This window comes from Cricetulus griseus, chromosome 4, assembly GCF_003668045.3.
Source record: "Cricetulus griseus strain 17A/GY chromosome 4, alternate assembly CriGri-PICRH-1.0, whole genome shotgun sequence".
NCBI classification, from domain to species: domain Eukaryota; kingdom Metazoa; phylum Chordata; class Mammalia; order Rodentia; family Cricetidae; genus Cricetulus; species Cricetulus griseus.
In genome coordinates this window covers 165,195,992-165,223,479 of record NC_048597.1, presented here as the reverse complement: position 1 = coordinate 165,223,479, position 27,488 = coordinate 165,195,992, and the positions used below count along the sequence as shown (strand labels likewise).

The 27,488-nt window shown below is 35.6% G+C and overlaps 1 protein-coding gene across 8 annotated transcripts in view; it reads left to right on the top strand.

The window, feature by feature from the left end:
- Positions 1-27,488, top strand: part of LOC100754226 (serine-protein kinase ATM) — a 107,422-nt gene that overhangs the window by 32,147 nt on the left and 47,787 nt on the right. For 7 of the 8 annotated variants that reach the window (XR_004769615.1, XR_004769616.1, XM_027415088.2 and 4 more), the window contains 19 exons: positions 1,252-1,423; positions 2,142-2,341; positions 4,260-4,342; positions 4,436-4,591; positions 5,986-6,061; positions 6,185-6,315; positions 8,082-8,202; positions 9,270-9,443; positions 10,471-10,640; positions 11,972-12,218; positions 13,100-13,215; positions 14,423-14,549; positions 14,805-15,004; positions 17,941-18,112; positions 18,596-18,760; positions 19,736-19,868; positions 20,549-20,644; positions 22,163-22,334; positions 26,502-26,643. Coding sequence is in view for 6 of the 8 variants with exons in the window: in XM_027415088.2 (XP_027270889.1) it covers positions 1,252-1,423; positions 2,142-2,341; positions 4,260-4,342; positions 4,436-4,591; positions 5,986-6,061; positions 6,185-6,315; positions 8,082-8,202; positions 9,270-9,443; positions 10,471-10,640; positions 11,972-12,218; positions 13,100-13,215; positions 14,423-14,549; positions 14,805-15,004; positions 17,941-18,112; positions 18,596-18,760; positions 19,736-19,868; positions 20,549-20,644; positions 22,163-22,334; positions 26,502-26,643 (2,853 nt within the window). In the remaining 2 variants the exon portion in view is untranslated. Of the gene's footprint in view, positions 1-1,251; positions 1,424-2,141; positions 2,342-4,259; positions 4,343-4,435; positions 4,592-5,985; positions 6,062-6,184; positions 6,316-8,081; positions 8,203-9,269; positions 9,444-10,470; positions 10,641-11,971; positions 12,219-13,099; positions 13,216-14,422; positions 14,550-14,804; positions 15,005-17,940; positions 18,113-18,595; positions 18,761-19,735; positions 19,869-20,548; positions 20,645-22,162; positions 22,335-26,501; positions 26,644-27,488 lie in introns of those variants that run through there. The other variant, XM_035443697.1, reaches the window with a different exon arrangement.

Genomic DNA, 27,488 nt, shown 5'->3' with positions numbered 1-27,488 from the left:
TTACTCTTTTTTCTTTTTCTTTTTCTTTTCCTCCTCCTCCTTCCTCCTCCTCCTCCTTCTTCTTTTTTTTTTTTTTTTTTTTTTTAAGAGCATATCTTGCTAGGGTATCCCTGGCTAGCCTAGCCTGTTATTGATTACACACCCTGGTTTGGCCTTGATTTTTTTTTTTTTAAATTTATTTATTTATTATGATTACAACATTCTGCCTCCATGTACACCTGCATGCCAGAAGAGGGCACCAGATCTCATTATAGATTGCTGGAATGTGATTGCTTGGAATTGAACTCAGGGCCTTTGGAAGAGCAGCCAGTGCTTTTAACCTCTGAGCGCTCTCTCCAGCCCTGGCCTTGAATTTTGACAGTCAGCCTGCTTAAGCCTTGCAAGCAGTCTGCTTAGGCACACATACTCCCTGCCCGCCATACCCATCTGCTCTCACTGGAAATTTCAAGTCATTTTCCCTTCTAACCAACAGCTCTGCTATAGGGACCCCTGCATTTCTGTTCTGTCTTCTTGTATTTGTACACTTGAAGGGATCCAAGAAAGGATCTCTATTGTTCAAAGGAATGTGTGAGAATTTTGGAGAGCGTGTGTGAGTGTGTGTGTATGTGTGTGTATGTTACAGTAAGATCTTAATTTTGTTGCCAAGGTTCACCTTGAACTCTAGGCTCAAATGATTCTTTTGCTTCAGGTATCCAAAGAGGTGGGCCTGCAGGCACATACCTCTGTGCTCTTTAATTTTAATTTTGGTGGACATCGTTATTGTCCCACAAAATAGTCCTAATAATGATACTCCTTCTGTGCTTTCATCAATTTCTGGTGCTAAATTTTAAAAGCATATTAAATGTTGCAAAGTATATAGTTCTGTATGTTTGTGGGGGTACAGAATGGTGTTTGAGTGTTTACAATATGGCATGACTGCTAGACTTTTTTATGACATTTATTTATTTTATGCTTGTGTGGGGGCACATGTGTCACAGTGCACATATGAAAGAGAAAAATTTCTGGAGTCTATTTCTCCTAACATGTGGATCACAGGGATTCAACTCAGGTCATCTGGCATGGCAGCAAGTCCCTTTATCCCATGAACCACCTTGCTGGCCTATGGTAGTTTTTAATATAAGAAATTATTAGTTTTGTTATTATCCTGTTACCTAAACAGATTCTAGTTTATATATTCACTTCCTACAATATGATGGATTAGGGTGTTTCTGAAAGAGTTGAAAACAGCATCTTTATTATTTCTCTCTAAAGGCATCCTGTATGAAAAAGCCATTTGATTATAGAGAAGTCCACTCAGTGAAAGAGGATGCTGATGAAAATCTGATGGAGGCACAGGGTCCATCATCCACAAGTCTGTTTAGTGATTACCCTGCTAGTACTTTGAATGATGCAAATGATTCTGGAGAGAACCAGAGTACTGTTGGTAAATAATTGTTCAATGCTTGGGGTTTCTTTTACCACTTTATGTGAATTTGTCACTTAAAGGGCCTCATTGAATAAAACTTTAATGATAATTTCATTTCCCTTAGGTATAGTCTACTTAGATCATTCTTTTTCTATACATTATTTTTTTTTTCTGGAAACAGTTTTTCTATGTAGTCCTTCCCGTCTTGGAATTCATTATGTAGACCAAGCTGGCCTACAAACTCAAAAATTCATCTGCCTCTGCCTCCCAAGTGCTGAGATTAAAAGTGTGTGCCACCATTCCTGGGCATTTAAAATATATATTACTGTTTTTATTATTTCCTGTTTTCGTGTGTGTTAATGTGGGCACACGTGTGGAGGTTGGAGGACAGTGTTCCAGGAGTCAGTTCTCCCCTTCCACTGTGGGTTATGCACTCCCGGTTTCAAACCCAGTTTTGTTGGCTGCATGTAAGCACTCTTAGTTGCTGAGTCCACTTCACTGTCTCTCTTTGCTATTCATTTTAAATTATTCTCATTTTAAACATCAAATTTATTAGTTTCTTATTTTATTCTTCATGGAAAAACTTAAAATAGTTTAAAAAATACTACATGATAGATTATTTGGACTGTGGAAAGCGGGAGGATGGTTTAGATTGTATTAGTCTGGAAAGATGTTTGAAATTGTGTTAGTCTACTGTGCCCCTCTCTGAGTGTTAATAAGTGCCTTTTGTTTTTAGGTGCCATGAATCCTTTAACTGCTGACTACCTGTCAAAGCAAGATCATCTTCTTTTAGACATGCTCAGGTTCTTGTGCCTATGTGTAACTGCATCTCAGAACAATACTGTGTCTTTTAGAGCAGCTGATATTAGAAGAAAGTTGTTAATGCTACTTGATTCTAGCACACTAGATCTTACTAAATCCCTCCATCTACATATGGTGAGTCAAGTGGAAAGAAGAAGCTTTTTGATTTTGTCTGGTGTTGCCAAAAAAAAAAAAAAAAAAATGTAATAGTTGAATGTGTGAGAGTGGTACAGTAATGCTGGGTGATAGTGGCTCACACCTTTAATCTCAGCACTTGGGAGGCGGAGAGAGGCAGGTGGATCTCTGTGAGTTTGAGGCCAGCCTGGTCTACAGATCCAGTTCCAGGACAGGCTTTAAAGCTACAGAGAAGCCCTTTCTCTAAAAACAAAACTGTGGGGGGTTGGGAGGGGAAAGAGTGGTACAGTAACTTTGAAGACCTGATTTTTTGTTTGTTTTTGAAAGATAAATCTGAGACTAGTTATAAAATTTATTTGGCATGTGTTCATATATGTGTTTTGCCGGTTGTGCTGAAGCAGTCTTACTGAATAAATGGGGTAACAGATACATTTTATGCCTAGAATTCTCGTTTTTTCTGTAAAGAATTGAAGTTGAGGCTGAAACATTGAAACTTGGATGTATTTTGAATATTATTCCCTGTAATTATTATGAATTATTATACACTGGAACAAGAAACATCTTTGAGACAGGTTCTCACTGTGTAGCTAAGGCTGGCCTACTGAACAGTCTTCCTTACAAGTGCTGAGATTATGCGTGTAATCGGCAGTAGTAAAAACAGATTTGTAAAAATAATTCATAACATGGAATTTGAGGTCTGAGTGTTGCTTTTGAACTAATGCTACTAATATATACCTTAAGTTTCAATTCATATCTTTATGGCTTAACCCCCCCCCCCCAACTTGTAGCTCCTGTGTTTTGTCTTTATAAGAAAAAATGAAAACCTTACCTTCCAACAAATAAGTAATGAATTTATTTACTCAGTAACCTTCTATGGAACTAATTTCTTATCATGTGGAACATGTCCTTATCTTATTCCCAGTAAACAGTTGGAAATAGCTCCTTGTCCATTGAGTATCTTCTGGGTGTGTTCAAAGTTATAGCTTTGGTTTGGTAAACTTGCATACATACCTGGTACATTCCTAATCATGTAATGGAATTCCTTGTCATGAATGTTTTGAACATGCACAGTATTCTCTAATCAAAATGGGTTTCATTGTATCTTACTTGGGACACTTGGTTTCATTCTTGTTTTACCCCTGACTCATGGGAAGGGTTATATGCTTTCTTTTTTCTTTCTTTCTTTTTTTTTTTGAAGCTTTAATGTTTAATGCACATTCTCAGTAACATTACATATAACTTGCATGTTAGGTATTAAAGAGGATTTGAACAAATTCTTTGTTAGTATATGAGAAATACCTCTTAGGGTTTTTTTTGTTGTAACTACAAAATTGCTTAACACCTCCTAGAAATTGATTGCTTATTTATAACTACCATTATAAATGTAACTTGTACCAGAGCTCTTTGTGTATATAGTATTTGTAACACATAGTTACAGAATTGCCATGGTAAATAGGTAGGTTAGAATATTTTACTTCTCAGGATTATCTTTGCTTCCTAGAATTCAGTAGTTTTTCACCATTGAACTTAGCATTTTTCGGAGAGTATAGAGACATAGTAGTTTCAGATTCTTTATCTTTTAACTGCAGTGGTGACAGTAATGATCATTTATTGAATTCCAGCAATGGAAGTTATTGTTTATACTATGTTACTTCACCATATAATTGATATATCCCCATTTTACAGATGAGAGTATATATAGACTCCATGGCATATGGTTAGGATTTTTAACCATTTAAGTTATGGCTATTGTGCTGAGTTTTGAATCTAATATTTGATTTGAAAGATATTTTATTATATGCTGTGTTTAGAAATTTACAGCTCTGTACATGTTTGAATTTGTTTATGTTTTTAAAAGTAAGTGATCTGTGGGTGAAGCTGGCTTTTTTTTTTTTTTTTTTTTTTTAAACCACCTTAGTACTTAGGTCTTCTGAAGGATCTCCCTGGAAGAGAACATTCATTGCCAATGGAAGATGTTGATGAACTTCTAAAACCATTATCGTAAGAAATGAAAGCCATGTTATGTTATGTTCACGTTAAATTATAAACTGACATGTTCTTGTAAGCTTATAACAAAAACCTTGTCTATCACAGCCTTGCATGTTCTCTGCATCGTCGTGACCAAGATGTTTGTAAAACAATTTTAAGCCATGTCCTTCATATAGTGACAAACCTAAGTCAGGGCAGTGTAGACACTGAGAGCACAAGGAATGCTCAAGGACAGTTCCTGACAGTGATTGGAGCATTTTGGTAAGTATAAGTCTCTTTCTCTGCCTCTGGATGCTGAAGTAAACTCTGTACATTAGTGATCCCCCCCCCCAATTATCTTGTATAACTTTTTGCATCTTTAACAATACCATGACATAGTCTAAATGTACATGTTTGTGAATGTTTGCTTTCATGAGTGTGGGTACATGTGTGTCACTGCACTCCTGTGGCAGTCAAAGAACAACTTTGGTGTCAGTCCTCCCTTTGTAACGTGTTTGAAGCAGGTACTACTTTCACTGCTGCATATACCAGGCACCAGGCCCACAAGTTCCTCTTTTTCTGCTTTACAGCTTGCTGTAGGCATGCTGAGATTACATTTGGATGCTAGTGCATCTTACTTTACATGAGTCCTGGAGATTCAGACTCTGGTTTTCACATTACATGGCATGTACTTTGTCTATTGAGTCCTTCCCCTAGCTCTGTCTTCAGTCCCTAATTGAAAAGCGACATTTTTTTTTTTATAAAGTTTTGTTTTCTAAAGTGTTTATCATATGGCCCTGCAAATTTTGAATCACATATAACTTGACATGGATGCTGCATAAAAAAGGGCAACAATCCTAAACCAATTGAATTGTTGATGATGAACCAATTGGCTTTGATGCTGTTTATTTCACTCTTAGTCTCACAGTAACATTTTTAAACATCTGACATTTTATTTATGTGTGTGGGGAATTTTGAGCACGTGCCATGGTGCACATGTTCAGGTTAGAGAACGACTAGTATTAGGTTTTCTCCTTCCCCTAAGTGGGTCCCAGGGACCGAACTCAGGTCCAGCAGGTGCTTTTACCCACTGAGGCATCTCTCTGGACCAACAATAACATATTCGATACTTATAGGAAATAACATACATGTAACTTACATGCCTCATTCTGTTAGATACATGTAACTTAGATGCCTCATTCTGTTAGATTTATAACATAGATTTAAACTTAAAGGATGTTCTGTTTATATTCAGTTTGCTATAGCATGGGCACCTGAAGTGTGTCAGTTCCAAGATACAAAAAAAATGTACATCAAAATGAATTTCTTTTGTCGGGCGTTGGTAGCACACGCCCTTAATCCCAGCACTCCGGAGGCAGAGGCAAGCGGATCTCTGTGAGTTCGAGTCCAGCCTAGAGCGAGTTTTTGGACAGCCTCCAAACCACAGAGAAACTCTTGTCTCTTGTCTTGAAAAAAAAAAAAAAAACCAAAAAAAAAAAATTTCTTTTATTTAGCTTGAATTTTGGGGAAGATAAATATATTGGCATGTTTTCTTATAATGAAAATTAAAACAGGATTTTTTTGAAATTGCCTGTGATAATTTTAATAGCCATTTAATTTTTTTCTCTTTGCTTTTGTTTGGATAATTATTACATGACAATCTTACCTAATTTCAGGCATCTAACAAAGGAGAAGAAATGTATATTCTCTGTAAGAATGGCATTAGTAAAGTGTCTTCAAACTCTACTTGAGGTGAGTTACTCCATGTGTCTTGAAAGTTCTTCATTGGAATAGTCGAAGCCTCCTTTTTTAAGCTAATGAGTGATTTTTTCTCTTAATGTTTGGTGTTTAACCTCAATTGTTGCTTTACTATAGGCCGATCCATATTCCAAATGGACGACTCTTAATGTAAAGGGCCAAGACTTTCCTGTAAATGAAGTATTTCCACAGTTTCTTGCTGATGATCATCACCAAGTTCGGATGTTGGCTGCAGGGTCAATCAATAGGTAATGAGTTAGGTTTTCACAGCACTCTTGTAATGCTGCTGATAGCAGCAACATTTCACTAGCTGTAATGTTAACAGTAACATACACTTAATATATACATGTGCCTGGGAGTTGTGTTTTTTCTTTAATCTGACTGTTCTATCACTTAAATAACATTATTTTCCTGAATTTACAAGTGAAAACTCTGGCTTAGAAAGGTAACCTGCTTAGTGCTATGGAGCAAAATAAGTCATTGATTTGAATGAGAAGTGCCTGCTGGTGCCTCAGGAGGTGTAGAAGAATATTTGGATATTACCATGGCTTTAAGTGAGTTAATAAAGTATAGTTTTGCCTGGCACTGATGGCGCATGCCTTTAATCCCAGCACTCAGGAGGCAGAGGCAGGCAGATCTTTGAGTTCGAGACCAGCCTGGTCTACAAAGCTACACAGAGAAACCCTGTCTTGAAAAACCAAAAAATAAGTAAATAAAATGTAGTTTCTTCATTTTGTGTGATGCTGATGTGATTGCTGTTTGGTGTTCATTGACAATTGCTGAAATGAATGTATTTGGAAAAGAAATTCTGTGCTACCTTAAAAACATGAAAGCTGGGTCTACAAGAGCTAGTTCCAGGTCAGACTCCAAAGCCACAGAGAAACTCTGTCTCAAAAAACCAAAAAAGAAAAAAAAAAAAAATGAAAGCTGAAAATTTGCATATTATTCAGATCTAGGTGACTAGTAAGAGAAGGTTGCCATAAAGAAATTATCCAAGCATGACTCTATAACAGTAGTTCTCAAACTGTGGGTTGTGACACTTTGTGGTTGTTGGGTGACCCTTTCACAGGGATCACCTAAGACTATCGAAAAACACAGATATTTACATTATGATTTATAACCGTATCAAAATTACTGTTATAAAGTAACAATGAGGATAATTTTATGGTTAAGGATCACCACAACATGAGGAGCTATATTAAAGGGTTACAGCATTAGGAAGGTTTAGAACCACTGCTCTATAAATCTGTGACAGTGATTTTCCATGAACCAGGTGTTGTTCCTCATTCCTCATTTATTTTAGTAAGAAAATAGGGCATTGTCAAGATTGCTAGTGGTTGTATGGGAGTTAAAATTTTTACTGTACTGAAGTTAAAATTATCAGGTTATAAGTGATAAGTTGAGTGTAGTGGTATCATGAGGAAAAAAAATCTTAAGTTTCAAAAATTTCAAGAAAGGTAAGTCAGATTCAATGTTTTTTTCTTTGATTTATTAGATATTCAATGTTGGGGTATTTCAGGAGAGGCTAGCAAAATAAAGGAATCAGAAGTAACAGATTTCTAATAAATACCAAGGACAAAATTCATTATAGAGTTGCCTTAAAATATGTGGGTGTTATGTAAGAGGCATTGATAACCTCCACATCAAATATGCCAACTGAACATCAAAGCATTAAGCTACTCATTTTGGGGTTGATTAAACATTAGAACTGATTGATAAAGAAGTTTGTGTACTCTTTTGATTCATGTTTGGCAAGAGGATGATGAATCTTTCTGATAGCTTGAGTTTAGTGTTCAAATCTGACCAGTAGTTAAAGATCTTTGAAATCTTTTCTATGTGGAAAAACTAGCTTATAGATTAAGGACCTTAACATTTAGCAGATGGTCTGAACTGCTAAAGTAGTCTTTCAAAGGAAGAGCTGCTGTATTTACCTTATATGGTGGTTTACTTTTGTTCTAGAATATGCTTTGATTTGTCGGGTTTGTAATAAATTAATTTTTGTTTGTTTTTAAAGATTATTCCAGGATGTGAAACATGGAGATTCTTCCAGATGCTTGAAAGCACTACCTTTGAAGTTTCAGCAAACAGCTTTTAAAAATGCATACATGAAAGCAGAGGCAGCCATAAGAGAAGTGGTAATTATAGTAATATGTGTATGCTCTGTGGTCAGGCTGTGTTACATTTCTTTAGCATGCTCCAGATGAGAGTTTGTGTTTAGCAGTTTACACTATAAAGCTGGTTTAAGTCAAGTATATGGACTGAATAACATTTTTTGAATGAAATTTATGGGTCAGAATGAGTCAAATAATAGCGATCACTTTTGCTTCAACGAATCTATGGTGTTTTGTGAGGAAAATCCAAATTAATGGGGATTTCAACATATTAGAGAGACTAAAAAGCCTTCTTTTGCTTAGGAAATCTTTAAAACCAAAAAGAAAAATCCAAAACACACCAAAAAATGATGTGTATGGTGGTGTGTGCCTGTGACCTTACTATTCAAAGACTGAGCTAAACTTGAGGGCTCCCTGGATTGTAGAGTGAGTATAGCTAGTTGGAAAATGCAGATAGGGGCTCAGGAGATGGCTCTCAGTTAGAACATTGACTGCTGTCCCAGAGGACCTAGTTTGATTCCCAGCACCCATATGGCATCTGTAACTCCAGTTGAAGGAAATCTGGCACCTTATTCTGATCTCTACAGGCACTGTACATAGACATACATGCAGGCAAAACACCCACACACATAAAAAATAAAAATAAATTTTAAAAATGCAGATGGGTACCTATTGGGGATTTTTAAAAAGTAATTGATTATTAAGCTCAAAGCATGTTATTCTATTTGCAAGACTTTCTTGTTTCTTTTTCTAATATAGATTTCAGTAATTTTTAAAGAAGAAAATACTTTAAAGATGTCTTAATAACAATCTTAGGAGTAGCACCTTGTAGTGGAAGAAACTCTTATTACTTCTCATTCTCCTTTTGCTGTTTGTTCTTTAAACAACTTAATACCTTGTGAAAATGTTTCTTCTTTGGTAATTGTTCCCCTTAGATCTTAGGAAATGGCACCTTTTCTTAACTAACTATAGAAACGCTTGTTTCTCAGTTCTTTCCTCTTAGCTCATTACTATAAGATTTAAAACTTTTCAGGTTGCTTGCATTATCAATTTAATATATTTATGTCATTATTCTTAAAATTTTTTTGAAGTCGTGTGATACTCAGAACCCTGATCTTCTGGATGAGATTCATAATAGAAAATCTGTTTTACTGATGGTGATAGCTGTGATCTTGCACTGTAGCCCTGTCTGTGAAAAACAGGCTCTGTTTGCCTTATGCAAATCTGTGAAGGAAAATGGATTAGAACCTCATCTTGTCAAAAAGGTATGATGAATATGTTCACATTATTTGTATGTGGCATTTGATGCTTAGAAACAGCTTCTTTTTCAGGGATTATTAGAAACAAGTTTGCATGAGTTTGTGCATGTGCATGTGTTTTACCCTGCTGGGGCTTGGACCCAGAGCCTTGTCCTTAATAAGCAAACACTCTACCGCTGAACTATTGTCTTTTCCACAGCCATACTTAATAATTCTTTAAGTGCTATATTTGTATTCAGCATGACTACGTAGTTTTATAAATCACTCATTGAGAACTAGCAAAAGTGAGTGATCTGTCTCCACACAGACCAGATCCTCTAGAACATTGTTTGTTGATGGAAACATTGGATAGATTTGGTTGCTTTTGCCTCATAGATTGTGGAGCGTGCCACACGTTGGGATTTGACAAGGCCAGAAAACAAAGTTGAGGATAATGTGGCTGTAGGTTACATTTAGAAAAGAGGCCTGGGCTCAATCATTGCAACCAAATCACCCCATTTTTGTAGCACATGGCAGCCCTCCCTGTTTTCCACTCCAAGTTCATTATATGGGAACCTCTAAAAGTTCTTGTTGCAGATTTTAATGTGGTGAATATGGGCTGACAGTTAACTTTGGACCAGCATGGGTTCCCTGGAGCTTTCTTGTAGGGCGCTCTGTAGGGAACTGGTCTTAAATGAGTTAACCTTTTTCTTACTGTTATTAAAATGAGTAGAATGTTTTTGGATTTTTGAAAATTTGGATGTGAGGCAGAAAATATTTAATTTTTCCTAAAACTTTCCTTGGAGATATAGTCAGCTATATAAAATTATGCTATTATTTTTAAATGTTTATTATGGGTTTTCAGTGTGCTGGGTGCTATGCTAGCAAATGTATAGTACATTTTCCATTTCTCATTTATTACCACACCTGTGTCATTGATGAAGAAGTCAGGTAGAAAAATGTCAGGTGACTGATACAGTCCTAGTTTAAATACCTACAAGCTGGAATGATGGTTGTTCCCATTTTCTTAGCATCACATTTTCCTTTTGTGCAGGTTTTAGAGAAAGTCTCTGAATCTTTTGGGAGTAGATGTTTAGAAGACTTCATGGCTTCTCATCTAGATTACCTGGTTTTGGAGTGGCTGAACCTTCAAGATACTGGATACAACTTATCTTCCTTTCCTTTTATTTTATTAAACTACACAAGTATTGAGGATTTCTATAGGTAGGTTTGTATATGTTGTGTGCAGTAGAGTTTGACAACCCTCTTCCCACCTCTCACATCAATAGCCACAGGTAGGAAGTTGCCTGTTTTTTTTTTTTGTTGTTGTTGTTGTTGTTGTTGTTTGCTTGTTTAAATAAAGACATACTGAGAATGTATCAAAGGATGCATTTTAGCTGTTAGTAATCAGTTGAGCATCTTTGAGTAAACTGTGGTAATACCTTATGCATCTTGATTTACACACAAATATCTTCCTTTGGAAAATAATCAAAGATATATTACTAGAGGGAAATTATTTCCTGGTTGACTTTGTCTCCCTTTGCTTGATAGCAGATTATTTAATCATTATTTCTATGAGTTTTCAAAGCTTATCCAGAATACTAGGGTGTAGCTCAGTTGTTACAGTGCATGCCTAATATGCTCAAAGTCGTGGATTCAGCACTGACTACGTAAACCAGACATAGTGGCTCCTAGTTATAATCCCAGGACTCCGAAGGGAGATAGATGAGGGATGCTCAGTAGTTCAAGGTCATTTTCATCTTCATAGGGAGCTCAATGCCAGACTGTACTACAGAAGACCCTATATCCATTTGATGGTCTCTATCATCAATTCTTTTTTTGCAATAACTTTTATATTCTTTGAAGTTACAAATTGCTTTACCTTTGGTCTCCTAATATTGCATTAAGTTGATTATGTGTAAAAAACTAAAATTCCTTAACTGGGCATGGTGGTGCATACCACATGCCTGTAGTTCCTGAACTTGAGAGGTGGAGGCAAGAAGATTACCACAATTTGAGGTCAGTGTGGTCTATACAAGTATAGTCCATACAGAATGAGACTGTTTCATATAAAGGGGAGGGAGGATTAAGTTGAACTTTAAGTGTTATTTATATTTTCCTTAACTTTAATTTCTCCATTTATAACATGAAAATAAGAGTACTTAAGGATCTAAGGGCTGGAGCTATAGCTCATCAGTTAAGAGCAATGACTTCTCCTCTAGAGGACCCACATTCAATTCCCGGCACCACATGGTAGCTCACAAAGACCAGTAACTTCTTTTCCAAAGGATCCAATGCCCTCTTTGGTCCAAGGGATCCAATGTTCTTTTCTAGCCTCTATGGGCACCAGGCATGCAAGCAGTACATAAACATATACGCAAGCAAAACACCTGCATACATAAAATTTTAAATAAATAGATAATTAAAAATGTATAAAGAATATTTAAAGATTGCAAGTGTTGCTTTAAAACACTGTTAAAGCATTTTGTTATTTTAAGGTAAAATTTTACTTTGAAAATTTTTATTACCTAAATTTTAAACTTCCACATTTTCAGGTCTTGTTACAAGGTTTTGATTCCACATTTGGTGATTAGAAGTCAATTTGATGAGGTGAAGTCCATTGCTAATCAGATTCAAAAGTGTTGGAAAAGTCTGTTGATAGACTGCTTTCCAAAGATTCTTGTGCATATTCTTCCTTACTTCGCCTATGAGGGCACAGGAGACAGCAGCATAACACAGAAGAGAGAGATTGCTACCATGGTCTATGATACACTTAAAGGCGAAGACTTACTAGGAAAACAGGTATGTCTTCAATTTTTGTCTACCATTATCCCCTTACTGATAAAAGATGTAAGCTTTAAAGTTTAAGGTTGTCAGGGTAGGGGAGATTGCTTGGTAAAGTGTTTGCTGGGTAAATATGACTACCTGAGTTCATATCCCTATGTCCACATAAAAGCTGAACATGTAACCCCAGAGCAGGGGATCCTGGATGCTTGCTAGCAATACTAGAGAATTTCTGCCCTTTTGAGGTTACCTGTAGCAGAAGCAGAGGTGAGAAATCTACCTCTTAGACAATCATCATTTTAGTGACTATTGGTGAAAGGTGATGCTGGCTTCAGATTTTGGGATTATTACATGATACTGGGAGAAGAGTACAGGGCAACTAAGGGGCTTATTGCCAGTTACAAAGCCTGTTGCCAGGCGTTGGTGGTGTACACCTTTAATTCTAGCACTCAGGAGGCAGAGACAGGTGGATCTCTGTGAGTTCGAGGCCAGCTTGGTCTCCAGAGCAGTGCCAGGATAGGCTCCAAAGCTACACAGAGAAACCCTGTCTCGAAAAACCAAAATAAAATAAAATAGCTAAGATTGTTGAAGAGTTAGCAAATGAATGAAAAATAAAATCAAATTGAGGAACAGTGAAGATTATGGAACTTTGCTAGTTGGAGAACTTCCAATTTGAGAAGTTTAATGACAAATCCAAAGTCTGCTAAAATGATTCTGTCAGAGAAAGGTGGCTATGTAGAAGTAAATGTAAAGGTTTTCTTTGTGGAAGTTGGGCTTAGTTATCTTTTTTTTTTAATATATAGTTATGACATAGTAAGGAATTAATACATACCATTTGCTGTTGTAAAAAATCACAACTATAACAATGTTTAATATATTTTAATTTTGTATCCTTGTAGATTGATCAAGTATTCATTAGTAATTTACCAGAGATTGTGGTGGAGTTATTGATGACATTACATGAAACAGCTGATTCTGATGCCAGTCAAAGCACTGACCTCAGTGACTTTTCAGGGTATGCCCATTTCATAGAGAACTAGCTATAGCTGAGTTACCTTAATTATGAATCTCCTTCACTGCAACTTTCCTACTCTGCTTGCTCTTTCTAGCTGACTTTTGGGGGGACGCAGTAGTCTGTTTATTTTTACTCTTCCTTTGGTATCAATATTGAGCTACCTAATGCCGTTTGAGATTGTTTTTCTTTTTGTGTTTTATTACTGGTTCTCTTATCCATGTCTTGCCTTTCTCTGCCTCCTTCCTTTGTGGTGCTCCTTAGCTTAGATGTGAAATCAGTTGGTTATATATGAATATTATAGTGATTTTTGGGGGCTTGATTGTAAGTTACTTGAAAATTCTCATTTTAAAAAAAGATTAAAAAATATTTTATTCTTTTGTGTATAGGTGTTTTGCCTGCATGTGTATCTATGCATCATGTGCATGCAGTACCCATAGAGGCCTCAAGAGGGCATTAGAGCCCCTCCTCCAACTCACACCCCTTGCAGTTGGCGTTGTTAGCCACTATGTGGGTGCTATGAATTAAACCTTGGTTGTCTAGAAAAGCAGTCAGTGCTCTTAACTGCTGAGCAATGACTCCAGTCCCCAAAATATTTTTGTTAGTTTTTATGTGGCAGCATTTCACTATGCAGTGATGACTCTCCCAAAACTCACTTTGTACAACAGGCTGGCTTCAAGCTCAGAGATCTGCCTGCTTCTGCCTCCCCAGTGCTGGGATTAAAGGCATGTGCTATCGTGCCCTGCTGAAAATACTCAATTTTTAAAAATGCTGACTGTGCTAAGCATATTAATTAGTAGTAATGCTGAGAAAGTACTTAGAGTTTTTAATTGTAAATATAATTTAATACTCTAATGCATTACCTGGCTTAAGATACTTACTATTGGTCTTGCAGTTAGTACAGAGTTGTAAATCAAACCTGAAGGGAAGTTTTACTAAGTCCCAACTCTGGGGCTGCCATTGACTTCATAAAAAGTTAAATAAATCAATTATTTTAAACAAACCCATCTGACATTATGGACATAAGAGGGATAAATGCCTACCTAATTCATGTATGTGAACTATGTTTGTTGTATTTTTTGTGATTTAAAAAAATAGTTTTTTAATAGAAAGTCACTTTTGTAACCTGGGAGTTAATTTTAAATCTCCATTTTGGAAGTTCACTTGTTTAATTTCGTTTTGAAAATTATTATTTTTTTTTCTTCTTTAGGGATTTGGATCCTGCTCCTAATCCACCATATTTTCCATCCCATGTTATTAAAGCAACATTTGCCTATATCAGTAACTGTCATAAAACCAAGTTCAAAAGCATTTTAGAAATTCTTTCTAAAATCCCTGTAAGTACCTATTACATTATTACCATAGTAATTGATAAGAAAAGTCCACTTCATCTAGAAAATCAAAGCATATCTTGTGGGGGTATGAAAATTTAGTTGACTAATTTAAAAGGTTTAATATATTTAGTATAATATTTTTCATGTGATATCAGGCCCATATCTAAATGATCATTTAGTAAAGTATAAACTATATTGGTTATAGCTGAATATATTTGATTTTAAAATATTTCTCTAAATGTGTTATCTATTTTGTAGGATTCCTATCAGAAAATTCTTCTGGCCATTTGTGAACAAGCAGCTGAGACAAATAATGTCTATAAAAAGCACAGAATTCTTAAAATATATCACCTGTTTGTTAGTTTATTACTGAAAGATATGAAAAGTGGCTTGGGAGGAGCTTGGGCTTTTGTTCTTCGAGATGTTATTTATACTTTGATACACTATATCAACAAAAGGTAAATAATATATTGGACTGATGCATTAGCAATATTTTGTGTGTGCTAGTCTTTTATGTGTGTAAGCATGTTTTCATGGTAATCTCATTCTATTTTGGTTACTGTGTCTTTGTTATTAAAAGTAGTATTAAGTATTATACTCTTGCTTTGTTCTTTATACTCAGAATTGCTTTGGCAGTTTGAGTTTTTATGTATATGTCTATTTGAATCTTACAGTTTTTATTTATTTTTAGTTCTCTATGGAATCATCGGTATCTTTAGGGATTATATTACATAGGTTGCTTTGGGTGGAGTGAGCCTTTTAATAATAATTCAATGATTAAAGTATTTCTTCCTTTTTTATTTTCTTTCATTAATACTTTATAAGTTTCTTGTTTTTGTTTTGTAGAGATTGTTTCTGTTTGGGTTAAAGTAATTTGTAGCTATTATAAATGAGATTTCCCCTCCCCCCTTTTTCTATTTTGTTATTTTCAGTATGAAGAAATCCTGAATCTTTTTCTTTTTTTTTTTTTTTTTTTTTTTTTTTTTTTTTTTTCAAGACAGGGTTTCTCTGTGTAGCTTTGGAGCCTGTCCTGGAACTCACTTTGTAGATCAGGCTAGTGTTGAACTCGCAGAGATCTGACTGCCTCTGCAGTCCCAAGTGCTGGGATTAAAGCCGTGCACCACCACCCAGCAATCCTGATTCTTTTATGTTGATTTTATAACTAGAACTTTTACTGGATACATTTATTAGTTTTATTAGGGCTTTTTTCTTATTTGTTTTTTTGTGGAGGTGTTAAGTTTACCTGCAGATAGTGGTGATTGGACTTTCTCTGTTTGTTTGGACACACTTAATTTATTTTTCTTTCCTGTGTGCTCCATTATTGCCTTGAAATAGAAGTGGTGAAAAAGTAGTTCTTATCTTTTTCAAAATGTTAGAAAAACTGTTCAGCTTTTCTCTGTTTACTGTGTTAACTGTGAGCTTCTGTGTAGCATAAGGCCCCCTCCCCCGAGAGATGTTAAATTTATTCAAATTCCTTTTTTGGTTGTTGAGATCACCATAGATTTTACCCTTAATTCTCTTGATGTATGTTTTAGCACTTTTATTGATTTGCATATGTTGAACCATCCTGGCATCTCTGGGATGAACCCCACCTGGTTATGTGTAATCTTTGCAGTGATGTTGAATTTGATTTGCTAGAACTTTGTGGAGGACTTTAGTATCTTTGCTTATCAGGAATATTGGCCTGTAGTTTTTTGTTGTTATGTACTTGTCTGGTTTGGGTATCAGGCTAATTCTGGTCTAGTGGAATGTATTGGCAGAAATTCTCTCTGTAATTTTGAGAATAAACAATATTGGTTTAGTGAAGTCATGTGGTCCTGGGCTTTGTTGTTGTTGGATGACTTTTTATTTAGTCTCATTACTTGTTATTGACTTGTTCAAGTTTGCTATTGAAGTAAGTTTTTCTTTCCTTATTATTGATTATTATTGTTTTAAAGTAGGGTCTAGCTGTGTTGCCTTGAAATACCCAGGTTCAGGAATTCTTCTTGCCTTGGCCTTCCAAAGAACAAGAACATAGGCATGTAGTCTCTGAATAGACTTATTTGGCTGTCTTTTTTTTTTTTTTTTTTTTTTAGCTCCAGAGGTTTGTCATTTTGTATGTCTTTAAACAATGGAAATTTAAAATCATTCATCATTTTGTTATGGTGAAAGCCTTCAAAATCCTTTCTTGTAGCTTTTTGACCTATTATTCTCTGCCATTGTCCTCTTCTGTAGCACATTGGAATGTCTAGTTTCCCAACTGTAACTTAGAGCGCACAGATCCTCTTTCCCATCCTTCTGTATCCCCACTCTCTGTTCTTTGGTAGTCCTCATTCTATCCTTAACTTCTAATTAGATTTTAAAATTATTTTGAATTCTTCCTTTACTAACTCTAGTGTCTAAAGTTTTTCAGGAAATGTTTCTGTTTTCTTCCTCTGAATACTCCATGCTTTATTTCTTTATATGGTTTGCAATTTTATTGATAAAATCTGACCTCTTCAGTACATAATGAGGTTAAGTGTTGAAATCTGATTTTCCCTAAGGTCTGACTTGGAATGTTTATCCATGCATGTTGAGTATCTGGGTATGCACATGGAGGCTAGAGTGAAACATACTCTGTCTTCCTCTGTCTCCTTTAACCTATTTCCTTAAGACAGCGTCTCTCACTAAGGAGAACCTGGCCATTTCAGCGAGTCTGACTGGCCTGCAAGCTCCTGACCCACCAGTCCTGTGGTGTGGACATGAACAACCATGCCTGACTCTTTATATAGGTGCTCAGAATTAGAACTCAGGTCCTTGTGCTTTCAGAGTAAGCACTTTTACCCACTGAGCCATCACCCCAATGTTGGTTGACTTTTATTCATTTTCTTCTCTTTTTCTTTCTTCCTTCCTTTCCTTCCTCCCTCCCTCCTTTCTTGTCTAATTTTTATTTTTTTACTGAACACCAGCTGTTATCAAGTAGCTGTGTTGTCAGTGGTTTTCTTGCTGTGTGTATTCAATGAGGCCTGGCTTTCTTTGCTTTCTTTTGAATAGTACCTTTCAGAGGTTGCTTGACTATCGGGAGCAGCACTAGCAGAAGTACTGGGGATGGGGAAAGCATGAGAGAAAGAATAAGACTTTTGTTTACAAAAATGACTGTTGGTACTGTCCTTCAGTGCTTGCTGGCTTGCAGTAATTCTTGGGTCTCTTAGTTGAATGATTGTGACAGTTTTTTGTTTTTCAGTAATTCTATCAGAAAACTGGAATTTAGGATTGCATGTTCTGTATCTTTCTGACATCCTTTTTCTCTTTTGGATTGTAACCATTGATGTATTATATAAAGCATTAGAATTAGAGATGTTGAATAAAATGACTTGTATATTACTTCAAAGTAGTTTCTTAGACCTTGTTATTTTTTATTTTGTTTTTCTATTAGGCCTTCTCATTTCACAGATGTATCATTGCGGAGCTTTTCCCTTTGTTGTGATCTGTTAAGTCGAGTATGCCATACAGCTGTAACTCACTGTAAGGATGCTCTAGAAAACCATCTTCATGTTATTGTTGGCACACTTATACCGCTTGTGGATTATCAGGAGGTTCAAGAACAGGTAATTTACCAGTTGAGATTTATTTGAGATAAATGATACTTTTGGGAATTGAATGCTTTAAGTTTACCTGGTGTAATTAGTAGTTTTTATGGGAATGTTTTTAATAAGCAATGGGGAAGACATTATTAGTGAATGTCTTTGAAATCAGTTACCTAGCCATTGGCAGTTTTGATCAAATAAATCTGATAGTTTTACCTATTACTAGTAGTTCAAAGTAGAGCTGGCAGTTCTCACTGTTACGTGAGATCCCATACAAAGTGCTTCATTAAACACTGTATTTGTTATGTCCACTTTGTGTGGCACTGTATATACTTTAGTTTTTTGAAGCCATACATACCCATATGTGTGTACTGATAGCTGGGTACCACACATACCATTAGACCATTTCTGCATTAGCAGAGGTTTGTTTATCAGTTATAGTGGGATTTGACTCTCTGAATATAATTAAGACTTTCCCATCCCTCTCCTTTGGTAATTATTTAGGTATTGGACCTGTTGAAATACTTGGTAATAGAGAATAAGGACAATGAAAATCTCTTTGTCATGATTAAACTTTTGGATCCTTTTCCTGACCATGCTGTTTTTAAGAATTTGCGGCTTACTCAACAGAAAATCAAATATAGTGGAGGACCATTTTCACTTTTAGAGGTAATAAAAGTTTTATTTACAATTTTGTATTACAGAATATAGGCAGTAGTATTTTTTTAAACCTTTAATGTGTGACTGATAAAGACAGAATACTTTCTGTTGTAATAAAAATAATGCCTGAGATTTACCTTCTTAAATAAAATCCAGATCTTTTAAAATATACATATATAATCCAAATTTATGTGTCTGTGTATATATGCTTTATATGTGCATGTGTTCAAGGAAGCCAAATGAAGGTTTCAGATTCCCTTGTAGCTGAAGTTATAGATCTTTCTGAGCCACCTAACATGGGTTCTGGGAACTGAACACAGGTCCCCTGCAAGAGCAGCCAGCTCTTTTAACCACCAGGCCTTCTCTTCAGCCCCTCAAAGCAGATCATTATGCATCTTCATGCATTGAATTTAAAGCATAAATATCAAAACTTCCTGACAAAGATGAATTTGAATATTCAAAGAATAGTATAAAATCTTGCTAAATTTTACACAAATAGGGTTCTATGGTTCATTAATATCTCAAAATTGCCATCTGTTTCTTTGAGAGTCAGTAATATTTATATTAGTGATGATATTTATCATGTTAATCTTTTATAAACTTGTCATACCTATATTCTTTTAAATATTATAATCTGAAAATCATTCTATTTGACTATCAATCTGGAAACATTTAATACATTAAGATATAAAATTCAAGTTGTATTACTAAATAAAAATATTGAAATGTTTCTTTCCAATTCAGCTTGCTGTTGTAGTCTTGAAGTCTATTGTGTTGACATCTAATGTAGATAAGAGACTCTTTTAGAATTTAAACCCTTAAAACATTGTCAGAACTAAAGTGGAAGAAGGAACGTAGTTCTTCCATGTTTGTTTTATGTGTCAGCATCTATAGATTCTGCTTATTATTTTTTCTTTTATTGTTTTATTTTTCGCAGTTAGTCAATACATCCTCAACTAATACTAAGTTGATTTTGTCTTTTAGGAAATTAACCATTTTCTTTCAGTAAGTGCTTACAATCCACTTCCACTGACCAGGCTTGAAGGACTGAAGGATCTTCGAAGACAACTGGAACAACATAAAGATCAGATGCTTGCTCTTATGAGAGCATCTCAGGGTACATTTATCTTTTTTTGAATGGGCATTTTGCATGCTTATGTATGTGTACCACATGACTGCAGTGCCTGTGGAGGCCAGAAGAAGGCTTTAGATTCTCCTGAAACTTGAGTTAACAGATGGTTGTGAGCTGCTATGTGGGTGCTGAGAACTGAACCCCCATCCTCTTGAAGAGCAGCAGTTGCTCATAACAGATGAGCCCTCTCCACAACTGCCTCTGGGTATTAATTTTGACATTATAAATTTTTTTCTTCCTGTTTCTTTCTCAGATATTCTTTTGTATATTCTTCTTGGTCAAATTGCCACCATTGTCATTTATATTCCCATCATTGCAGAGAGGCCGCTGTATGGTGTATGTCTAAATTCTGAATATTGTGTAGTTACAGACTAACAAGGTCTCTTCTAGCTTTTGTGTTTAATGATTCTTATGTTTCTAGTCATTTGTGATTTTGATAAGGTATTGACTTTGCTGTTCAGCTTGTTCAAGACATGTCTGTTATCTGCTTGGTAAATTTGGTAATCATTACCATGTGGCCATATTTCAGAATTCTATGTATTTTTAAAAATCCATTCATGATTTAAAACTCTTTAAAATGTCCTAGTTTGGGGAAGGTGGTGTTATGAAATAAATTTATGTTGTCCTTATGATAATTGAAGCACTTTTCTCTAAACTGTTTCTAGATAACCCACAGGATGGTATTGTGGTGAAGCTGGTTGTCAGCTTATTGCAGTTATCCAAGATGGCAGTGAACCAGACTGGTGAAAGAGAAGTTTTAGGTAATGATTAGGTGAATGGTCTTTAGTATGATCAGAATAAGTATAAGGTTGTCATTTGATATGGAAGAAATAAGGGTGGTTTGCTAAGTTATGTTTCTGTTTAATTCAGGTAACCCCAGATACCTGCCTTTCATATTCCTTAAATTTGCTTATAAAGTTAGCAATAATAATTAATAATAATTAATAGTGTATAGATGTTAATCTTAAAATGTCTTATAAAGATGCAGGAGTATCATTAATCTCTGCTTAGTTAAGTTGCAAATTAACTTCTGAAATATTTTATAAGTCGGGCTTACTGGTATTTAGTGTTTATTTTGTATACAACAAATAGGAACAAAGACTCTGAAGGATGGTTAAACTCAGATTTTTTTTGAAATAGCATTTAAATCTGTTGTTGAGTATAGGTATTTAGATTTGGTGGTCTTAGAATAGAAAGTCACATGATTAGCGTTAGCTGTAAGTTGGCATGGCGGCGGTGCCTTACTGAAAATGGGAAGAGTAAGAGCTATTGGTGCATTTACCAGTGTCCATCTCAGTTCCCAGTGGAGCCTACTGTCTAGCATAGTTAACTTTAGTTTGGTTTTTATTGAGTATATTTTACAGATAGACTTGAATACAGACCACATGTACCTTGTTTAAAGTATTTGTACACAATCACAGAATACCTGTGCATCTACCACCCAGATCCAGAAATTGAACCTTACCAGAACCCTCAAATCTCCCCTGCCCTCAGAATTAACATCTTTGTTCATTGTCCAGCTTCTGGGCACAAAGCTGATTTGCTCCAGGAGCCCAAAGCAGCTTTCTTGTGTAACTCAGGATGATCCTGTTTTTTACCTGTAATACATGCCACACGTCATGGTAATAGAATGAAATCTTTCCATTAATATCAGGAATAAGAAAAGTCACTCCTCTTTACTGCTCATATTCAGCACTATATTGAAGTTCTAGCCAGAGACTCAAGCAAGGAAAAAATTGGATACTGTGCAAAGTGGAAAGGAAGCAAAGTTGCCTATGTTTATAGATAACATGTGTGTTTGAAATTTTTCACTGAATTATATGTGTAAGATTTATGAGTGATATATGTGTGACACCCTGGATTTTCCTGCCTGCCTGCCTGCCTGCCTGCCTGCCTGCCTGCCTGCCTGCCTGCCTGCCTGCCTGCCTGCCTGCCTGCCTGCCTTTCTTTCTTTCTTTCTTTCTTTCTTTCTTTCTTTCTTTCTTTCTTTCTTTCTTTCTTTCTAAAGGTTTTAAAGTTGATATTTTATACAGTGCCAGACATGTGCTGTTAATACTTGTGCTTTTAATATTCTGTTACTATAACTGTTAACTTATTTTCTTTTATCTCTGGGAAAACATATATTACAGCATTGATGTGTTCTTAGCTTTCTTTACTCCCAGTGTTGGAAAACACTGAAATATCTGAAGCATGACAAAATGGTGTTAATACTTTTTAATTTGGAAATGTTTTATACTCTCCTATTTATGGCTGTACTAAAATTAAGTTTCTGTATGTAGAGGCTGTTGGAAGGTGTTTGGGAGAAATAGGTCCTCTGGATTTCTCTACTATAGCTGTACAGCATAAGAAAGATACATCTTATACGGAAGCTCATGGGTTACCTGAAGATAAAGAACTTCAGTGGACCTTGATAATGCTGACCACCCTGAACAATACACTGGTAGAAAACAGGTGAGTGCTGAAGACTCCTTTCATCCAATTACTTCACTTAACACTTTGTCTTGCAAGTTCATTCTTTTCCTTCCTTTTTACGTTTTTAGATTTCTTTTATGTGCATGAATGTTTGGCCTGCATGTATGTATGTGTACCACGTGCGTGCCTGGTGCCCACGGAGCTCAGAAGAGGGTATTGGATACCCTGGAACTGGAGTTGGATGATAGTGAAACACCATGTGGATGCTGGGAATCTAATCCAGGTCCTCTGCAGGAGCAACGAGTGCTCTTAATCACTGAGACATTTCTTTAGTCTTAGCTTTCAAATTCTTACATTTAAAAAAATCTTGTATATTTTTATGAAATTCCTTTATTAATTTGTGTGATCAAATACCCTTTGTTCCTGACACTTGATGGTGATGAAGAGTAAGGTCTGTTTTAAATAGTAGTCAGACTAAGTTAGACAAAGGATGAATAAGTAAACTGCCAGGTGTTTCCACACAGACAATTAAAATACAGGAATGTATACTAGTGGGATGGCTCAGCAGATAAAAGGCACCTACCATCAAACTTGACAACCTGAGTTTGATCCCCAAAACTCATGGTAAAAAGAGAGAGTCTTTTCCTTAAAGTTGCCTTCTGACCTCCACAAGCATGCTGTGTCATGTACCTTCACCCTTATGAACCTTAAATACAGGAATGTAAAGAACGATATTTTAATTAATTTTTAAAACCAAAGTGCTGTGTTCCTCCAAGCTATTCTTTATTTTAATTCTTTTAGAATAATCCATGGAGCAAAAGCTTTATAACTTCAGATTTAAACTAATAGAATTTTCTATTACTATTTCATTTTTGTTCAAAAAAAATTTTAAGGTACAGTGTTTTAGCTTGTTGGTTGTGAGATTACTTTCTTTTCATTATTAACTTCTTATTTATTGTTGTTGTTACTATTATTATTAAATTGGTTGCAATGCTGGGGACTAAATCGAGGACTGTAAACATCCTTGGTATCACTGAGCCATATTCTCAGCTCCCTCTGTATTTAGTCATTGATATACTGGTTTATTTGTCCACCCCATCATTACCATTGTGAGAGACTTAGTTCAAAGGTTTTCTTCCAGCCAGTCATCTCTTAAAGGTATATATGTATATTGACTTTATTTTTTTCTGCCTCATCTCTTATAACCTACCATGTTTCCATTACTGATTTAATGGACCTGTATTTTTTGTTATTGTTGTATTAAATTGCCTGGCATGGGTTCTTTCCTATCATTTTATTATATAAATTTTTTATATATACAGTAAAGGTGAAAGAATTTTACAGTGAATATCTGTATACTTACTATGAAAATTCTTGCATTAACATTTTCTGCTATATCCTTTTTTAATCATTTTCTCCTATCTACCATTATTAATACATTTCTCTCTCTCTCTCTTGGTTTTTTTTTTTTTTTTTTTTTTTTTTTTTTTTTTTTTTTTTGGTTTTTCGAGACAGGGTTTTTCTGTGGCTTTGGAGGCTGTCCTGGAACTAGCTCTTGTCAACCAGGCTGGTCTCGAACTCACAGAGATCCCCCTGCCTCTGCCTCCCGAGTGCTGGGATTAAAGGTGTGTGCCACCACCACCCGGCCCTCTCTCTTGTCTTTTTTGAGACAGAATCTCATATAGTTCAGGCTGGCCTTTTACTTTATATAGTTGAGGGTGATCTTGAACTCCTGATCCTCCTCCTTCTGCCCTTTACCTCCTAAGTGCCAGGATTGCAGTATGTGCTACTGACTTAATCCATCCTGACCTTTTGTTTTTGTGTTTTGAGACAGTGTTTTTCTGTGTAGCCTTAGCTGTCCTGGGACTTGCTCTGTAGACCAGGCTGGCCTCGAACTAAGAGATTTTCCTGCCTCTGCCTCCTGAGTTCTGGGATTAAAGGCATGCACTATCATCACCTCCTGGCTCCATCTAGCTATTTTTGAAGTGATTTTATGCAGAAAATTTATTCATAAAATAATTTGATACACACTAATCTCAACTTTTTAAAATGATGTACAGACTATTAGTGTGACATGAGCATGAAAATAATAGGCAACAGACAAGAATTGTTTTCTATTTTACTGTTGAAGAGGAAAAAGCATTAGGTGTTTAAGGGTTTCAGCCTACAAAGGTGATTTGACTAAGGAAATAACCACAAAACCTGTTGATAAAAGACTTCTTTGAGGAAGTGTCATGAGATCTGAGTGATGATAAATTAACTTGGGATAATCAGGAGTAAAGCATTCCACACAGGGATGATAGAGTAAGATCTTCTTATTTATATTTTTTAATGTAGTTATAGGATGAATTTATATATAGTAAAATTTTTATATAAGGTGGTATTGTAGTACATCATACATAACTGGCTTTTATATGACAAATCGATGACTATTCTAGTTTGCTTCTATTGCTGTGATAAATACCATGGCCAAAAGTTAATTGATGGAGGAAAGTGTTTGTTTCATCTTACAGCTTACAGTCTTCTTGTGACAGGAAGTCAGGGTGGGAACTCAAGAAGGCAGGAACTAGAGCAGAGCTCACGGATGAATGCTACATACTGGCTTACTCTCTGGATCAGCTACCTTTGTTATATCTATTAGGATCACCTGTCCAGGGGTAATACTACCTTCAGTGGCCTGGGTCTTCCCACATCAATCATTAATTAAGACAATGTCCCCCAGACTTCTCTGTAGGCCAATCTGATGGAGGCATCTCAGATAACTCAAGTTTGTATCAAGTTGTTAAAAAAAAGAAAAGAAAAACTAACCAGCACAGTGACTCAAGGGCAAAAGTAGAAACAGGATTTGGCTATGAAATTATTGCTATGGTACAGAGGAGAAAAATTATAAAATGAATTAGGAGATCAGTAATGAACATGAGGGGAATGATGGAACCAGGATATGTTGGTTTTTTTTTTTTTTTTTTTTTTTTTTTTTTTTTTTTTTTACATAGTCAATAGGATTTACTAATTAGATGTGGGTAATTAACAAAACATACCTGGACAGAATTAAAACTTCCTTTGATGCCTTGTCATTATTCCAATCTCGGGCCTGGTAACATTTTTTGTTAGTTACCATATTTTCAGGACTGTTGTAGCCTTCTATTTCCTGGGGTGTTTTTCTTTTAAAAGAAGGAATTTTGCTTTTCACTCAGAGGTTTTAAGTGCTAATGATTTTCAGCTAACTGCTTTGTCAGAATAAGTATATACCTTCAAAATTATTTGCAATAATTTTATCGTTTGGGGTAAGATATCATTGTGTTTCACCTCACATATAATTTGTGGCACTAGAAAAAGACTATCAATGTTTCCTTAGGTAAATTCGGATTTTGCCATTTTTCACTAATCATATTTATTAGACTACATTATTTCCTAGTAGTTCCTCTTAAGAATTTTTAAAATTATTTTATTTTGTGTTTTGCCTGCATGAATGAATGTCTTTATGAGGGTATTGGATCCCCTAGAGCAAGAGTTATGGACAGTTGTGAGTGGCCATGTGGGTGCTGGGAATAGAACCCAGGTCCTCTGGGAGAGCAGTCAGTGCTCTTAACCACTGAACCATCTTTCCAGCCCCCTCTTAAGAATTCTTTAAATTTATTGTCAGGGTAACATAGTCATTATTGTATAGAATGAAGAGGATTGCTGCTGAAGTGACCAGTAACTCATGTTTACTGAGGGAATATTTTTAAAATCTTTGGTTGTTTTCTTCAGTGATTGTAGGTGGAGATTTTCTGTTCTGGGAACTGCTTCCAAATTATCACATGGAAATTTACATTAATTGTAAATGCTAGGCCAATAGCTTAGGCTTGTTACTAGCTAACTCTTAGGTTTTAAATTAACCCATATTCCTTATCTATGCTTTACCATGTGGCTTTTGATTTTCTACAACTCCAGCTTCTTTGGTGTCTGCTGGCTGGTGTCTCTCAGCCATTTTTCATCCCAGCATTCTCTCTGTTTTAGGCCGTCTTGCTCAATCTCTTCCTGTCCAGCTATTGGCTAATTAGCTTTATATCAACAATGAGAGCAATATGTATATTTACAGTGTACAAAAGAATTATTCCACAGTAAATGTTACAGAATTTTACAGATAGGAAGTTTCTAATATTTTAAATTTTCCAGTGGAATTTGCATAGCATTCCAGATTGATAAATTGTGTCTGTTTTTCAGTGTCAAAATTCGATCAGCTGCTGCTACCTGTTTGAAAAACATTTTGGCTACAAAGACTGGACACAGTTTCTGGGAGACTTATAAGATGTCTGAGGATCCCATGCTGACCTATCTACAACCTTTTAGAACATCAAGGAAAAAGGTCTCTTTAACAAATGTTTGTTGAATACCTATTATGTGTAAAGTGGTTACATTTTTTTGGGACCAGGAATAATCAAATAGCTTAGAATAGTTATGTACTAATATACTGTTGGCTAGAAAAATTCAACTTGCACATACTGAATTCAGAGGATTTGTTATTTTTCACTATTCAAGATAGAAAAGTTGAAATAGATAACCTAGAGAAGTGGTGATTTGGGGCTAAGGGAATCTCTTTTCCAGTATAGCAGACCTTTTGATCCCATGCACCATCAATCCTAGATGATTTTAGGTGTTATGGTCAGCCAGCAAGCATATTTCGTAGCACAATTTGGATAGAGTATAAGAGGATTTTAAGTACCTTTCCTGCATGTTAATGCCATGATTCCTCTGAAAGCAGCCCAAAGTATTGTTAAGAACTTTTGTATGGCTTGTCTCTTAGCATTCCTCTTTTCAGAAAGTGACAGCAAAATGCATTTGTTTTTACCTGTTTTAAGTTTAATGGAAATAGCCATCATTAAAGTAGTAATTTTAATGTATCATAGCTTGGTTCTTAGTAAAATTAGTAGTAATAAAAACTGTTAATGAAGTCACTAACATAGCTAGTGTAAAGTTTTGTATTTTTACCATGTAAAAATCACATTTTATTTTTGAAATCAATTTTTGTGGTAGATGGGAACAGTTTTGTACATGAGCCAGATGAGGCAGAGGTTGTGACTTGTATTACATGCTACCAGTGAGTGACAGAAATAACAGTAGAACTCAGGTTTTTCCCTTCCTACACCAGTAATATTTTTACAGTTTCACTCCCCAAGTTCAAATTTCCCCATCCCTTGGCCAGGCAGTGGT